This window comes from Lupinus angustifolius, chromosome LG17 (genome assembly GCF_001865875.1).
Source record: "Lupinus angustifolius cultivar Tanjil chromosome LG17, LupAngTanjil_v1.0, whole genome shotgun sequence".
In the NCBI taxonomy this organism is placed as follows: domain Eukaryota; kingdom Viridiplantae; phylum Streptophyta; class Magnoliopsida; order Fabales; family Fabaceae; genus Lupinus; species Lupinus angustifolius.
The window spans coordinates 11674871-11691353 of NC_032025.1; the positions used below are offsets into that span (position 1 = coordinate 11674871).

Genomic DNA, 16483 nt, shown 5'->3' on the forward strand with positions numbered 1-16483 from the left:
TTGACTATTAGTTCTCGATTTACCTTTTTAAATTTATCAACTTAATTATGAGACTAAAATACCCAGGAATCTTCACCTATTCCTTATTAATGTTAACCTTCCATTAATCTTGCATATGATTGATTATTATTTATTGCAAAGGTGAAGTGGTATAAAAAACTAGTATCGTGAATTTGTGAGCATATATTCATAACACTTGGTTGGTGTTTATAGGAAAAAATAATGAATTTAATGATTGGAAAATTTATTTTTCTAATTATCTACATATTTAATTTTTCCAATTAATAATTACTAGCTGTTGACTATTGTTTGTAATATATAAATTTATTAACATTCGTTAATAAATTTGAATAAACTGGTTAGAAGAATGAATGAGGGATAATTTGATGAGAGGAGTAGAGATGATAGAATATATAAGAGGCCAACTTCTATTCTTCATTCCAAAAAGTACATCCACATTCTCTACCAAATATATGTGAAAGTATATTTTATCCATTCCATAACCTTGTGAACTATAAAATTGAATACAATTTACATTTTAAGGCCCCTCTAAATGTTAACTAAAATTGTGAAAGGATAATATAGGGAAACAAAAATTATACTATATATCACTTATTGCATCACCATTTGAGTATGATATGAAGTTTGAAGATGTAGAAATCTTATTAATCAATATGCCAAGATAACTATACTATGATTTACATTTAAGCATTATGTTTCTTCTCATGTTCTATGAATTCTTGATGCATGGTGTGCACTAACTTGGAGAGACATTTAGAGGATAGTAAACATTTTAGGATAATATAATTATTTACGTTATTTTCAACTAATTCTCTCATACACCTTCCCTTCAAAACCGTGCAACATTTATAATAGGAAGTGAGAGAGTTGAAGAACTGCCCTGGCAGTTGAAAAAAAAGTATAAATTTATATTGAGATACTCATAATTTATATAAATATGAAATTAAAAATTATAAAGAGTAAAACAGACAAACATAAATTACTCCATGGATAGTTATTTTATATTTTTCATTTATCTTTTAGTATTGATAATATAGATAAATATAAAGTATCCTCATTGAACATATTTCACCTAATTGCATAACTAATTTTATTAATAAGCTTTATTTCAATCGTCTATCTATTCAATTATAAGCTTTAAGCAACATTCATGCTACAAATTACAAGCTTACAACTACAAATTAATTTTATTAAACATACTCAATCTAATAGATGAAGTAGGGAGATACACTTATAAAATAATTTTGCCATTGAAAACATTTAAAAAAATTAATTTCATATTTTCTATGTTTAATGTTATGCATAAAGATTAAAAAATTATTAAATGATATAAAATTTTATATAATTTGACAAAAAATACTCCTACTTAATTTATAGTAATGTATGGAGCAATAAATTTGTGGAGACTACAAAGAGACGAGATCATATTCAATAATAGATATTTCAATATTAGATGAGGGTTGTGATAGATAACAAAAAAAAGTATTTAATGACCATGATTTTAAATTATTTTTAAATTAATAATAATAAAAATTTCACTTTCTCCTCATATTTTAGGATCGGACTCTATGTTAGGAGCTCAACTCTAAAAAGAGATTCCGAAAAATATGAGTTGAAAAAGAAATGATGAATAATGATATACTTAGAAAAAAGTAATGAGGACCATCACTCCTCCACTAAATCAAATCCCTTGATATAAGGAATCAGCTATGGCATTTAAACCACATGAGCAATCCTAGCACTCATGATCAATAATTCACAGGAAATCTATATCATAGAATTAATGATTGATTCCATCATTATTTAAGGATCACTATATATACATGTTGTATACACTATGATGATATGCAAAAATCATTTCCTTCATGGTATCAAGAGCTGTCCAAGCATAACTGCAATTTTTTTTGATCCAGCCTTGTTGTCTTCATCACAGCAGCATGAATTCTTCCACCTCTGAAACTGAGGCCGCCCCAACCAACACTCCTTCCAGCAACATTGATAAACTTGTTGTTCTCAATGTTGGCTCACAACTTTATATTAAACTTGATAGAGAGAATTATCCAGCTTGGCGTCTGCAATTCATATCCCTTCTAATAGGATATGATCTCTTAGGATACATCAATGGCAACATCATCTGTCCACCCAAACACTTGGATGCAAACTCATCCCTCATCAATCCAGCATACACACACTGGATTCGTTAGGATCAACTCATCCTGCATGGAATTATCTCCTTTGTGGCTGCAACCGTTGTCACTCACCTTGGCATGGTCCAATCTTCCTTACAAGCATGAGAGACCTTGAAAACCATGTATGCTAGCAGATCCAGAGTGCGCATCATGGCCCTCAAGCAAAAGATCACCACTTTCACCAAAGGCACACAACCTATGGCTATCTATCTTCAAGGGATCAAGGCCATTGCTGATGAACTAGCCATCATTGACAACCCTCTAGATAGCACAGATCTAGTTATTCACACACTCAATGGTCTGAGTACAGACTACAAAGAAATCTCTGCAGCATTATGCAGCAGAGAGACTCCAATCACCTATGCTGAACTACATGAGAAGTTAATGGATTTTGAAACAATTCTATCCCGTGACAACCATCAACAATCCACTCCTCTGATCCCTACAACACATGCAGCTACAAGATTCAGAGGGCAAAAAAGGTACAAACCTACATACAATGTTCCCACACCCTCAACATTACATAACTCTATCCAGCAAGTAGTCTGCCAATTCTGTGAAAGACCAGGCCACAGTGCAAAGAAATGTTACAAAATACATGGTTATCCTAAGAGGCATGGGACAAGGCCCTCAGTTCACATGGCCACTCATACCTCACCAATGTAGAACTCTAGTTGGATCATGGACATTGGAGCATCTCACCATATCACTCAGGACCTAGACCTACAACAACTAACATTGGCAAACACATACCCAGGCTCAGATCAAGTACTTGTTGCAGATGGCTCAGGTTTGCAAATAACTCACATTGGACACACTAAAATACCAACCAACACTAAATCTTTGTCTCTTAAACAAGTCTTGTGTGTCCCTAATATAACCAGTAATCTTGTATCTGTTTCTAAACTATGTCAAATTAACCAATGCTCTGTTGAATTCTTCTCTGGTTGCTTCATTGTTAAGGACCTGACTTCGGGCCAAACACTACTACAAGGACCTCTTAAACAGGACCTCTACCACATACCGTCCAACAACAACACAACTCCTTCACCTCATTCTCACCTCACTAGTCTTCAATCTACTTCAACATGGCATCACAAACTTGGTCATCCTTCAATCAAAATAATCAAGCATCTGGCAAATCACAGCTTTATTCCTCTAATACCTCCTGCTACCTATGATTGCATCTCTTGCCTTTGTGCCAAGAGTCACAAGCTCCCATTCTCTAGTCATCATCTTCACAGCACTAAACCAGTGGAACTCCTCTACTCAGATGTATGGGGCCCTGCTCCTATCAAATCAACAAATGGATCTCTTTATTACTTAATTTTAGTTGATCATTTCTCTAGTACAAAAGAATCTTCACTTTTTTCTTACTACCAACGATATATTTTCATTCTATATGTAAGAAATTAATCTATTTGATATGTGTGATTGTTCATTTCAACAAATATTGCTCATAGGAATTGAACAGTTGACATTTTAACTTTTCAGGAATCTAATAGGATACTACATTACTAGACCAATATTTAAAGTAAAATGAAAATCAAAATATCAGAAGATATTAATGAAAGAATGATGTTCAAAATTAGGTAAATAAACTTGTTTACTTTAATTTTAGTTTGTTGTTTCTCAAGGAGGCATATTAAGTAATGACACTAACAAAATTCAAAATTAAACTAGAATGATAAAAAGTGGTAAAATATAGACTTGGGTTAGTATCATATTATTCATATATAAACATGGTTTGAACCATATAAGTGTCTAATTATGAGTTGAGTTATTAATGGGAAATAATTGAGAAAAAACTTGAGAGTCATAAAATAAAATAGTGAAAATTTGAGATGGTTCCAAATTATTCTCTTTATATTTTTACTCTCTAAAACTCAACTCACAAACATAATAATGCAATTATAAGGACAGGAAATATTAGACAGGTCATAACATTTCAATTTATTCCCCTCTTACCACACTACCACTATTCTCACAGTTGTAGCTAATTCATTATGAACGTTGTCATCACTTATCTAATAGATCAAACACTATTCATGAAAACAATTAATGTGAAATTCACTGAAGGAGCATATGTGGTTTACATTGTAGGGATGATAATTTAATGATTAAAAAACTTCAACGCATAAGGATTGGAAGAAAAAAAACTTTAACGCATGAGTTAGTATATAAGCTTCTCTTAAAAGTTTAACTTTTCAAAATAAGTTTTATAAACATAGCATTTTTAAATAAAAAAATTACATTTAAGATTAAATTTATTTATGTTTTTATATATGATTGTTCCCTTTGTTGCTTATATATATTTTATACAAGTCTTTACTATTTATATACAAGTATTTTTTTAAAGTAAGACCACATTTACAAAATTATTTTACATACTTGTATGTATTAATTTTGTTCAGCCCCTACCTCTGGCAGTTTTCAAAACTGTCCCTACATGCTTTTCCTAAGTTTTACCTTATATACACATGATAGGGATTACACCGTTGACATTATATTTAAATAACTTAATTGTCTATCACGTATATTCAGCCTTATCGGATACTTGATTATATAGCATTTAGTCATAAAACCTATTATACCATATATTATAAATTTACTCACCATGTTATATGTGATTGGGACTCCACTAACATAAAATGTAGCTTGTACTTTAGAAATTACAATGTGTATATGAATCTAAAGTTGGTTTAAATTCATTAATTACGATATATATAATAATGTCAATCATCAATTATATATTCAAAAGTTAGACTTAATGTTTCTGATGGATGAATTATATATTGTTCCAGACAATTAAGACGATTTGAATAATATTTGATGAAAAGACATTAAAGGTATATCATTGTGCATATAAAGCCCACAATTTCATATTTGAAGGGTCTAAGTCACATACAAAGATCTCAAGTACCAAAAATTTTTAATCTCCATGTACTTAGCTAATCAAATTATAATAAGTAATATAATTTTTTTTTTACATTTTTATGATTTATCTTTGTAATTAAGTATCACTTTCTAATTGAATTGAGACACAAATGAGAATACAAAATGAGATAACTAATCTTCATTCCTGAATCACAAACACAATTGCCCGCTAGACTTATCTTTGTTTAGTGGTATAAGGCTCCGCTAGATTCTGAGGATGACCAAAAGGTCAATAATATAATTTCTATGAGCGATACATGTTGAGAAAGGCAGTCACACACCTTAAAAGATATTAGTTCTTTATCCATAAAGTAATGAGATACCATTAGTAGTACCAAAAACTATATAACATATATGCATACTTAAACTAAGTGATCAGATCTCATAATTCATGCGGTTGGTGTTGGGTTGACAACGTGTCTGGCTGTTACACGACAAATTCGGGTCATTGGTGGCTCAAGAGCAATGAAGTTCGCACCCCTTCCCATTCCATTTGGAGTTGGTTATGGAGAATTTATGTCCCAGAAAAAGTTAAGTTTATTCTTTGGTTCTCTATTCATAATTCTTTGCCCACTATCTCTCTTTGTCGGTTACGCTTCTTTGTGAAAGATGTAACACTTCTAATGAAGATCTTCTTCACACCTTCAGAGGTTGTAGGAACTCTGCTCTTCTTTGGCATCGTCTGGGTTTCAATAGTCAAACCTTCTAGAGTAATCAATCTTTCCTGTCTTGGATGGAAACTCATGTGAGAATCCTAAATTGGTGTCTCTTCTTAGCATACATATGGTGGTCTTGGAGGTGGCGAAACCATACAATCTTTGGAGACATGACTTGTGATATCTATATGTCTCTAGGAATGTTCACCACAACTACAAGGATTGGTGCATTATTTATATAATGACAACTAAAGAAACCCTGCCAAATGTTCATTGGTATCGTCTAGAAGCTGAAAGGGTTAAGCTCAATGTGGATGGTAGTTGTAGACTTCAAGATCATTTGATTAGAGGAGGTGGTGTTCTTCATAATCAGGATGGAATTTGGTTATCTGGTATCAATGGTCATTTTGAAAGTGGTTCTTCTATCCAAGCCGAACTCTTGGCCATTGAGCATGGTCTCAACTTAACTTGGAAGTTGGGTCATCAACAGGTTACATCGGAGAGTGATTGTCTTGAAGTTATCCATATCATTACCGAGAAGGTGTAAATTCGCTTGGATCCTATTCTTGGCGTACTTCATAACACATGTGGGCTGCTTAGGAGGAATTGAGAGTTCATCTTCAACATATCTACAAAGAAGGGACTATGATGACGAATTACATGGCTAAACTTAGTATGGGGCATCAAGATGACTTGAAAATCTAGGACTCTCCATCCTAGGAACTCTGCACATTCTCTAGATGGATCTTTCTCACTTGCTCTAGTTGCTTTCTTTATTTTTTTAATTTCCGATGTACCAAAAAAAAATTACTTAAACTAGTGTAGCTATTATGCTTTACACGTATGAAATACATATTAGCATTTATTAACAAGGATGAATAAAAATATATAAAAACGTTTTTAATTCAACAAAAACTAATCTACAAAATAAATGTAGTAGACGTGAGAATCATTAATCAACATGATTATTAACATTAAATTTATTGGTTTGAAATTACCTACCAAATAAGAATTACAAAAAAATGATATAATCTAAAATAAAAATAAATGAGGTTAATGGAAACAAATTAGCCCATAAATATATTCAAGAAGAATTTAATAAAAAGAAATACTACATTTTACATGGTGTCCACCTATTTTTTTAAATTCTACTTGCTAACCACTACCACCTTACTAGTGATAGATTTAAGACTTGGAAATAGGATGCATAACATATATTAAAAATTAAAATAATAAATATCACCGATATAAAAAAAATAAAAATATTAATATCAAAATCACAAAATTTAAATATATATATATATATATATAATCAAATAAGTATTTCATATTTTAAAATCATTGAATGATAATTTATTGTCAATGTTATTTATCGCTTAATATAAATTATTAAAATATCATTCATTTAAGCATCTCACATTCGATTAATCATCTATTTTTCACAATCTTCATAGTTGAAAAAGTTTTTTATTACTGTTGTAGTATTGCTAAATACAATAGAAGAGATAAAGTAATAGATACATAAACAATATGTTTTTTATTTTGAACCAACTTATCTGGAAAATTCTTGATTCCTTTGGTTCAACTTTTTTATTCATTCTAATGATGTAATTCTCAAGTTTAATAAGAATCTTGTGGATAAACTTAGCAGATTCAATCAATTTTGTCATTTCAAAACTAGAGAATAAATTGACTAAACTCAAACAAGATATATAAATAAGTAACTCAATATTTGTCTTGAAGAAACGATTTGAAGCTTCTAAGTTCCTTAAATTTCATATTTATAGCAGTTTCCTTAAAAAATAAATTTTGAACTTAGATGGTATACATTTTTTTTTGAAAAAAATATGAAAAATCCAGGGTGTGCATTGCACACCCTCAAGTGCACATAGCATCGTCCCCACACATGACAATCTAGGTTGAGCCTACCATTTGCAATTTAGGTCAACTCATGGGCCCGCCCATACTTATTGAGTGGACAAAACTTGAATAATCTGCTCATCTACCCAAAAATGATTGTCAAATATGTCCTTTTCACCCGCGAGCTTCTCAAATGGGCAAAATGGAAAGTCTGTAGACATTTCAATGAATACAAAAAGCTTTTACTGTTATCCATCATATTCTCCTTTAATTTTTTATTTTTTGGTACAATGGAAATAAAAACAAAACTGAAATTGGGGGAAGAGATCAAGATTCATACAAGATTGACAGTCTTGCGGAGCTGATGACCCAAGCTTAATCATAAAATTTGCAACTTTATTAGCCTATCGGGTAACAAACTTAATTTCAATTTTCCAATTGTGAGTTACCCAATAATGAATATTAGAGACAATAAGCAAAATATTGTCCAAGCAAATATGAACACCATCAGGAATAATATGCACTGCTTCAAGACATTCACTCTCAACAAAAATTTCTTCGAAATCTAAGTTCCAAACTAGTTTGAAACCATTATATATTAGATGAATTTATATTCATAGTTATTAGGTGTTTGATTTTTTATCCGACAAAGATAATATGTAATTTTAAGTCATTTGAGCATATTGTTATGTTCTTTTTTATTTTTATTTTTAATGCAATGTTATATTATGAAACTTAAAAATATGGTAAAGACATAAAATTGTAATTTGTATGTAATATATATATATATAAATAAGAGGATATATCTGTTTACATCTATTTTAAGTTACACTAGTTACACTCAATCCCGGTCATTCATTTTCTTACATCTATTTTAAGTCAACAAGTGGCGAGAGAGAAAAACAGAAATTTTAAATAACTTTTAAGTTTCACTCATTTGGTCTGTTGGATGCAAGAAAATGAATGACTGAGATTAGGTACAATTAATGTAACTTAAATTGGGTGTAAATAGACCTGTTTATACCCAAGTTAAGTTACACTAGTTACATTCAATATCAACCATTGATTTTCTTAAATCTAATGAACCAAAATGGTGAGTAAAACAAGTGATGAGAGACAAAAAAATAAATCTTAAATAACTTTTAAGTTTCACCATTTTGGTCCATTGTATTTAAGAAAATGAATGGTTGAGATTGATTATAACTAGTGTAACTTAACTTGAGTGTATACAGGTTTCTCCTTATAAATAAGAGATCTCTTTACATCCAAATTAAATTACACTAGTTACACTCAATCTCAGTCATTTATTTTCTTGAATCCAACGGACCAAATGGGTGAGTGTAATAAATTCTTTTTAATTAGTTTTCCATCATTGTCATTAGTTTTAGCCTTAAAGTTATGCCCAACATGATATGTAATGTAGCTGGAGACAACTCTCATACCTATTTTCCCATCATTGTCATTTGTAAAATGTTTATTATCAAGAGAAAAATAGGCACGCACTCGATATAATTTGAAAATGATTATTTTATTATTTTCATACTTGTTTTTAAAATTATATATATATATATATATATATATATATATAAATAAATAAATTGTTTTTATTGAAATATTTGTATTGAATAGTGTGAATGTGAATATATGTGATATAATTTCACCTATCTTCTTATTTCCTACATACATAATCAAATACTCTGCCACATCTCTGAAAACCTACATCCTCGCCACACATTCAGATTATCGTTCTAAACGTCTTTGAGTAAGTAAACGTTCATGGCTGTGAAAGAGAATTTGATAAATGCAATTAAAAGCAAATTAGTATTTATTTTTTATGTTAATGTTATGGTTTGAAATATTAATAATGTTATTTTTGTTTCTTTTAAAAAAAAATTAAATCTTATGGTTTGAATTTTCAAGTAATTGATGTCGTTTCTTTATTTTTAAATTTTTTATTTTTTTAAAACAGCCGACTATTTATTTTTAATTTAGGGTTATTTTTAAATTTATGTTTAGCATGTTTTTGGTTTTTTAATTAAAGTTTTAAAAATATTAAGTGACATGTCTATTTATCTTTTTAATATGAAATCTTGATGTTAGGTAGCTTTAAAATAATTTTCAGGATTTTTTTCTCTTCTGGGAAGATCATGAGGATGAATGAAGAGAAAAAAAGAAGTCAAATCTCCATATATTGATTTAAAATGTTTCTAGAATATTCATAATTTAGCAAACAATAATTAGTTGTTCTGGTGATTCTATAATTCCAAATAAGTATACAAATATTGTTTATCATAAAATACTCAAATATATATTGTGTTTTCAAGTGAAATACCAAAAAATTAAATATTTGATATTGTGGAAAGAATAGTCACACATCTAAAAATATGAGTTTTTTTATATACAAGGTGATATGATCGCTGTATATATATTAAAATTTAAAGTTTGTACTTGATCATGAGAAGAATATTCGTAATTTATCATACAATAGTTTATTGTTATGATGAGTCTTTAATAGAAAAATATTGCGGAAATAACAATTTGGAAAAGAAATAAAAAATCAATACATAAAAATGAAATGGTAATCCATACATTCTACAATAGTCAAACCCTATATTATAAAAATCATTTTTTCTCCTCATATTATTCTTTTAATTTGTTTGATCGGGAGAGACTAGTATTCACTCCAATTTCTTTCTTTTAAAGTTTTAACTTCAAATTTAAATTTTATATGAGTATTAAGTGACATGTTGACTCATTTATTATGAAGATTTAATAACTCTTATCATAATTGTTTTTCATTTCTCACTCATGATTGTATTCACTATTTCACTTAAAATATCACATATTTATATATATATATATATATATATTATATATTTATATATGTTATTTAAAAACTATATGATATTTACTAATTATATATGAAGGAATGTAGACTAAAATCTTAAATGTCTTGAATTGGGAATGATCCTATAATATGCAAGATTGATATGTATGAATTTAAAATAAATATCGATATAAATTTAATTATCAAATGAGAATGCTAACATTAATTACTCATCATATTAACTAAAATTTAGATTAAAATAGTTATACTCCATAAATAGGGATGAAAATTAGATTTCCCAAGTTGGTTTTCCCAACTCTATCCCACCAAATGATATGGTGTTATATATATTAAAAATTATTCATTCTTATTTGTCTTTTCATTCTCTTTGTTAAAATGAAATAGAACATTTACATATCCATATTATTGGACGGGAAAGGCTAAGGAAGAAATGTATGTTCATCCTACATAAACAGGGTCTTAGTAATCAAAATTTTAAGACTAAAACATAAGCTGCACCACCTGACATATGAAAATGCGTATTATAGGAGGGTCTAGTACCACATAAGACTTTGACATGTGAATTAAAAAAAAAAAATTGATGATTCAAACTTTAAAATATTTTTAGACAAAAATTTATTATAAATGATAAAATAAATTTGGGCCTCACATTCCAGTATTAGACCCTCCAGTACCGGAGAGGATCCGAGCCCCAACGACGTAAGTGTATTTATATGCATTTTAACAACAACAAAGCTGCAGAATCAAAATTAACAGCACCAACATTGCGTTTGGTTTGCAGCATAACAATTACATAGTTAAACACCAATACCACTTCACACAAATGGGTAGCACCGAACACATAACAAGCATTGAACCTGAGAAAGAGAGCCTTCTCAACAAGCACACCGAGAATCACTTCACTGCCGGCGACGTCGTCCGTGACATCATTATCGGTGTCTCCGACGGACTCACCGTTCCTTTCGCCCTCGCCGCTGGTCTCTCAGGCGCTAATGCCACCTCCACCATTGTCCTCACCGCAGGCATAGCCGAAGTTGCAGCTGGTGCCATCTCCATGGGACTTGGCGGGTACTTATTATCTATTACGAATTGCAATTTAAAACACTGGTTGTTTTATAGAGTATTACATTTTTGTATATTTTGCGTAAAATTAAAATATTGTGAGATTTTCTTAGCAACGAAACGGTTCAAATTAATGTTGCATTGTGCTAGGCATCTGGCAGCAAAGAGTGAAGCTGATCATTACGCGAGAGAACTGAAAAGGGAGCAAGACGAAATCGTTGCTGTACCTGATACTGGTATACACTTTCTTATTTTATTCTTTTTAATTCTTTTTATAATTTTTTTTATCTTTTTATGATTGACCATGCATAAATATTTTGTTACACCATAGTTAAAAAGTTAAAATAAAGTATTTTGAATTCAACTCATATATTATCATATTACTTTTCTGGGATAACATGTAATTTTGTATTCTAGGATAACATGTTTCATTATATTCATATGTTTGTTTTGTATAAAAAAATCAGAAGCGGCAGAGGTAGCAGAAATTCTGGCTCAATATGGGATTGAAGAACATGAATATAGACCTGTGGTGAATTCTCTCAGAAAGAATCCTGAAGCATGGTTGGATTTCATGATGAAGTAAGTCTAATATAATTCACTATCTCTACTCATTCACCAAACATGCAAGAAAAGTAAACATGGCGTTATATTTTTTTTTAAATTTCAACCAAAAAAAAGTAATCATTCCTTTTGAAAATATTTTAATTAGCTATAGACTATAGTGACACCATGTTATAGGAATATAAAGTGAATTTCTATAATGGCTGGGTTGGCTTGAAGTAGGTATCCAACGGAAACTTTATGTAACCAGATTATTATGTTTATAGTGCAACTTTTTAAAAAATTATTAAATGATATAGTTTTTATAGAACTCTTGATTGCCATGTACAAATTATTTGTTTATTCAATTACACAATACAAGACTTATATCTCCTATATATGAGTTTATATTATATTTTTTCTCTCACCTGAACTCCTATTTTCTACGCACGAGTTTTAATTTTTTTCCTTCTTAATCTTATGGATGAAGTTCTATATACCAATCTCATATCTCATATTTACGAGTGCCTCATGTATTGTTTAATTGAGGCACCACTGCAGAGAGATAATTATTGTTTTAATCATAGGTATTCATTAGTGCAGAGAGATATACCATTAAAGTATATTAAAATAGAGAAAAAAATTATATTCTCACATGCATTTTTTACTATTAAAATATTTTTTATATTGTCATTAAATTTTATATGCATATTAATTTTTGACTTTTAAATATAAATAGGAAAAATAAAATGAATAGTGAATATATAGTAGCATATATATCACATTTATTAAAATAAGGAGACATGGAGAAGAACATAATAGGAAAGAGTTTGGGGCATGAATTTGGTGAATTCATGATCTAGTAGAAGGTTGGTCAATGATGATTATTGAAAAGAATAAAAATATTGTGGGTTACTTTCAGGATCTAGAAGCTTCACCTTACTTAGCAAAATGGAAAATGAGGTCGAAAATGGCACTCTCATCTCATGCTATAAATACAAGCCCTCTTCCACTCTCTCACTTCCATTTCTTCTTTTTCAATAGTTATTCTCTTCTCTTCCTAAGATCTTCTAGTAATTAATCAATACATGAGGCACTAGTGTATATGAGGCACCAGATTGGTACATAGGACTTAGATGTCATCCACCAGATTTACATACATAGGATTGGTAGTTTGCATCCATGAGATTGTTGAAATATGAAAAATTAGGATCCGTGCATAGGAGATACAAATTCAGGTAAAAGAAAAAAATATAATATGAACTCGTACATGAAAGACATGAGTCTTATATTGTGTAATTGAATAAACAAATAACTTGTGCATGACAAGCATGGATTTTATAAAAACTATATTACTTTGATAATTTTTTGAATAAGGACAATGTCATATGGTCCAAAATTTGGTCATGTGCGGTCCTGTTAAATCAAACTTAGGGTTTCAACTAATTTGTATACTCCGCTTGGAATGGAGAGTGAAAACTGGAAAGAAAAAAGGGGAAGGGAAGGGGATAATTATTGGGTGCTATTATGACCAAATTGTGAACTGACTCTTAAAAAAAATAGAGAAAAATAAATAAACTAAATTTTGACTGTTTCTTTCAATAAATATTGTTTTTGGATATTTAACTTTCAATCTAATAAATACTAGAGAATTCAGTTGGGTTTTTGGTAGAGATATGATTGATTAACATCAATGTTAATTAGTGAACTTTTATATCCACTTAAATAAAATAAGAAGGAAAGTTTCAGTTTTTTTATTTATATAAAGGATTTCATTATAAAGTAAACTAACTCTCAAAATAATCTTCCAAAAAAATTGTGTGACATGTTTAAGTAGTATTGTCCCGTCAAATTTGTGGGGATAGAACTTGAATTTGCATAATATTCTCAAAATGATAACTGGGTAGAGAAAAATATGGCCCAAAATATATTGGATATTGACGTTCAGTCTTGTGTAATAAAAATGGGAAAGGTAACTGTGATAAAATAACTAAACAATTAAAACATGTGGATATCCAATTTATGTACATCCTCTCATTTGTTGTTTACAGGCATACTTCTAAAGATGAAATAATATTTAATCAATTTATTTGAACACCCTATACGACATCCTCTCAATCTCTAGCACTCGTATCCAGCCCGGGAGGGGAAAAAGTATACCCCAGTTTATAAAACATATAAAGTTTGATTTAAAGTTGAGAGTCCAAAACAAATCTCAACTACCAAATAAAAATGATTACTCATTATAAGAATTTAATTTGGTAATATTTTACAATAAATTTAAAAAAATTAAATTTTATACAAATGTTGTTGAAAATGTAAAATACATTTTCTACACATGTTTAATTATTATTATTTACTAGGAATATTGAACTCTTAATTCAATTATACATCAATAATATGATAATATAAAACAATATTATTATAACCAACAAAATATTAAATTAATTTATGTTTAGAATAAAAATTCGTAACACAATAAAATTAAAAAACAAAAAATAATTGTACACTTGTCGTGTAGAAAAAAAATTATTTGGGTATATACAAAAATTACCTGAGACCCTCATTAATTCATGTGTAGCGCACCTGGACCTGCCGTGAGTCATATCTCATGTGGGTGTTCAATAAACATTTTTGAACAATATTCCTTCCTAGTGCTTAAGATGGAAAGAAAATCATATGTTCTAAATATGTCCTAAACTTTCTCATGTACTAATGATAATGAAGCAAAAATAAAAAATAATAAATCTTTAATTTTTAATTGACATAACATATTTTCATTGGTGCGTGACATACTTTTATACATGTTTTGGGATATCAGATCATTGTTCCTTAAGATAACTAAGGAATGTTATTATTGAACAAGATAATTAACATCTTGTTACTTGGCTTGATAGGTTTGAGTTGGGACTAGAGAAGCCAGATCCAAGAAGAGCATTGTATAGTGCAATGACAATAGCCATTGCTTACATATTGGGTGGGATTGTTCCTCTCCTTCCTTATATGTTCATTCCAAGTGCAGCAGAAGCAGTTGTTTTTTCAGTTGTGGTTACCTTGATTGCATTGTTAATCTTTGGCTTTGCTAAGGGATACTTCACAGGTAATAAACCCTTCAGGAGTGCTATAGAAACTGCTCTAATTGGTGCTATTGCCTCTGCAGCTGCTTTTGGTTTGGCAAAGGCTTTCCATTCATAGGATTCAAGTTTTATATACTTCGATGCTAATAATGTCTCCTACAAAAACTACCCTTTTAAAACTTTCTATTTTGCTATTATTTATTAGTTGTTTCAACTATTCATTTCCTTGTCATAAAGTTTCATACAACCCCATTTTTAACTTTTGATGTCAACTATTGTGATAGTTTGGATTGAAATTCACCATGGTAAAATTAAGTAGTTTTAAATTACACAATGTTTTAAATTATATTTCAAAATTGCAATATTATGATTTTGGGAATCTTTGTAACAACATCATAATCTCAATTATAATTACACTAGCCACTTTTTTATTTTTATTTTCTGCAATTGTGATATACCACAATCACAATTTAAAATATTATAATTTAAGCAGAATAAACAAAAAATGAGATGAGACTTAAAGAATATAATAATCGTCCACTATAAAATAAATACATATATTTTACAATATTTCCTCTTGAATGATTATACATTAACAATATGGCCCACTAAAACATTTCTAAGAAAAAAATAGTGGCATAAAGACTTAGGGAAGGAAATGGATTACAATATCCACAAGTATTGTTCCTTCCTGGTTATCGGACATCTTAACTACTCGGGATGGTCTCCCATTTAGTTGAGCAAAGACCGGACATAACCAATCAAAGGACTTGGCCGGAGTCGTTCCTCTTACACCAAACATCTCGGGTTGGGGTTAGGACCACTCCCTGTCTAACACGCCACCAACAATGCACTATCATGCCACCTATAATCTCACATACCCCATGCCAACACAACAAAGACAGACTGCAATACGGCTGTCAGACCTGCCATAGGCTACAAGTTAGCTATGCAAAGAGTACAACCCTACCAAAGCCGCCTAACATGAGAAAAGAAGCCCCCAATAAGCTAGGATGGTCAGTCATGCCAACAGTACCCTCCAGAGCCACATTATCAAATTTAACCACTATAAATAGGGTCTCCCCCAATAGGAAGTATCACTTAGAACTCATCACTTGTCATTATTATTCTCTACTTACTTCTCATATCTCATTTATTGCTCTCAAGCATTACCTCTCTAGTCTTAGTGACTTAATCGTCAGAGAATCTTTTCAAGTATCTCCACTGACGAGTCTAAGACTACGTCCATCTAGAACCATTGGTGCCGTTTGTGACTTACCTACACCATGG

At 30.1% G+C, this 16483-nt stretch overlaps 2 protein-coding genes across 2 annotated transcripts; both read left to right on the forward strand.

Moving 5' to 3' along the window:
- LOC109330879 lies at window positions 2331-2876 on the forward strand. Its single transcript, XM_019565150.1, has one exon. It carries the CDS (start codon window positions 2331-2333, stop codon window positions 2874-2876), a length of 546 nt encoding a protein of 181 aa, XP_019420695.1.
- On the forward strand, window positions 11242-15442 carry LOC109330995 (vacuolar iron transporter 1-like). Its single transcript, XM_019565272.1, has 4 exons — window positions 11242-11579; window positions 11724-11809; window positions 12041-12155; window positions 15014-15442. The coding sequence occupies exons 1-4, from the start codon at window positions 11335-11337 to the stop codon at window positions 15309-15311; spliced, it is 744 nt and encodes a 247-aa protein (XP_019420817.1). The 5' UTR covers window positions 11242-11334; the 3' UTR covers window positions 15312-15442.

Excerpts from the sequence above, each read along its gene's own strand:
- LOC109330879 (XM_019565150.1), top strand. The coding sequence starts at position 2,331 with ATGTATGCTAGCAGATCCAGAGTGCGCATCATGGCCCTCAAGCAAAAG.
- LOC109330995 (XM_019565272.1), top strand. The coding sequence starts at position 11,335 with ATGGGTAGCACCGAACACATAACAAGCATTGAACCTGAGAAAGAGAGC. Across the intron at positions 11,580-11,723 it reads ATCTCCATGGGACTTGGCGG|GCATCTGGCAGCAAAGAGTG; the intron begins GTACTTATTATC and ends GCATTGTGCTAG. Across the intron at positions 12,156-15,013 it reads TGGTTGGATTTCATGATGAA|GTTTGAGTTGGGACTAGAGA; the intron begins GTAAGTCTAATA and ends TTGGCTTGATAG.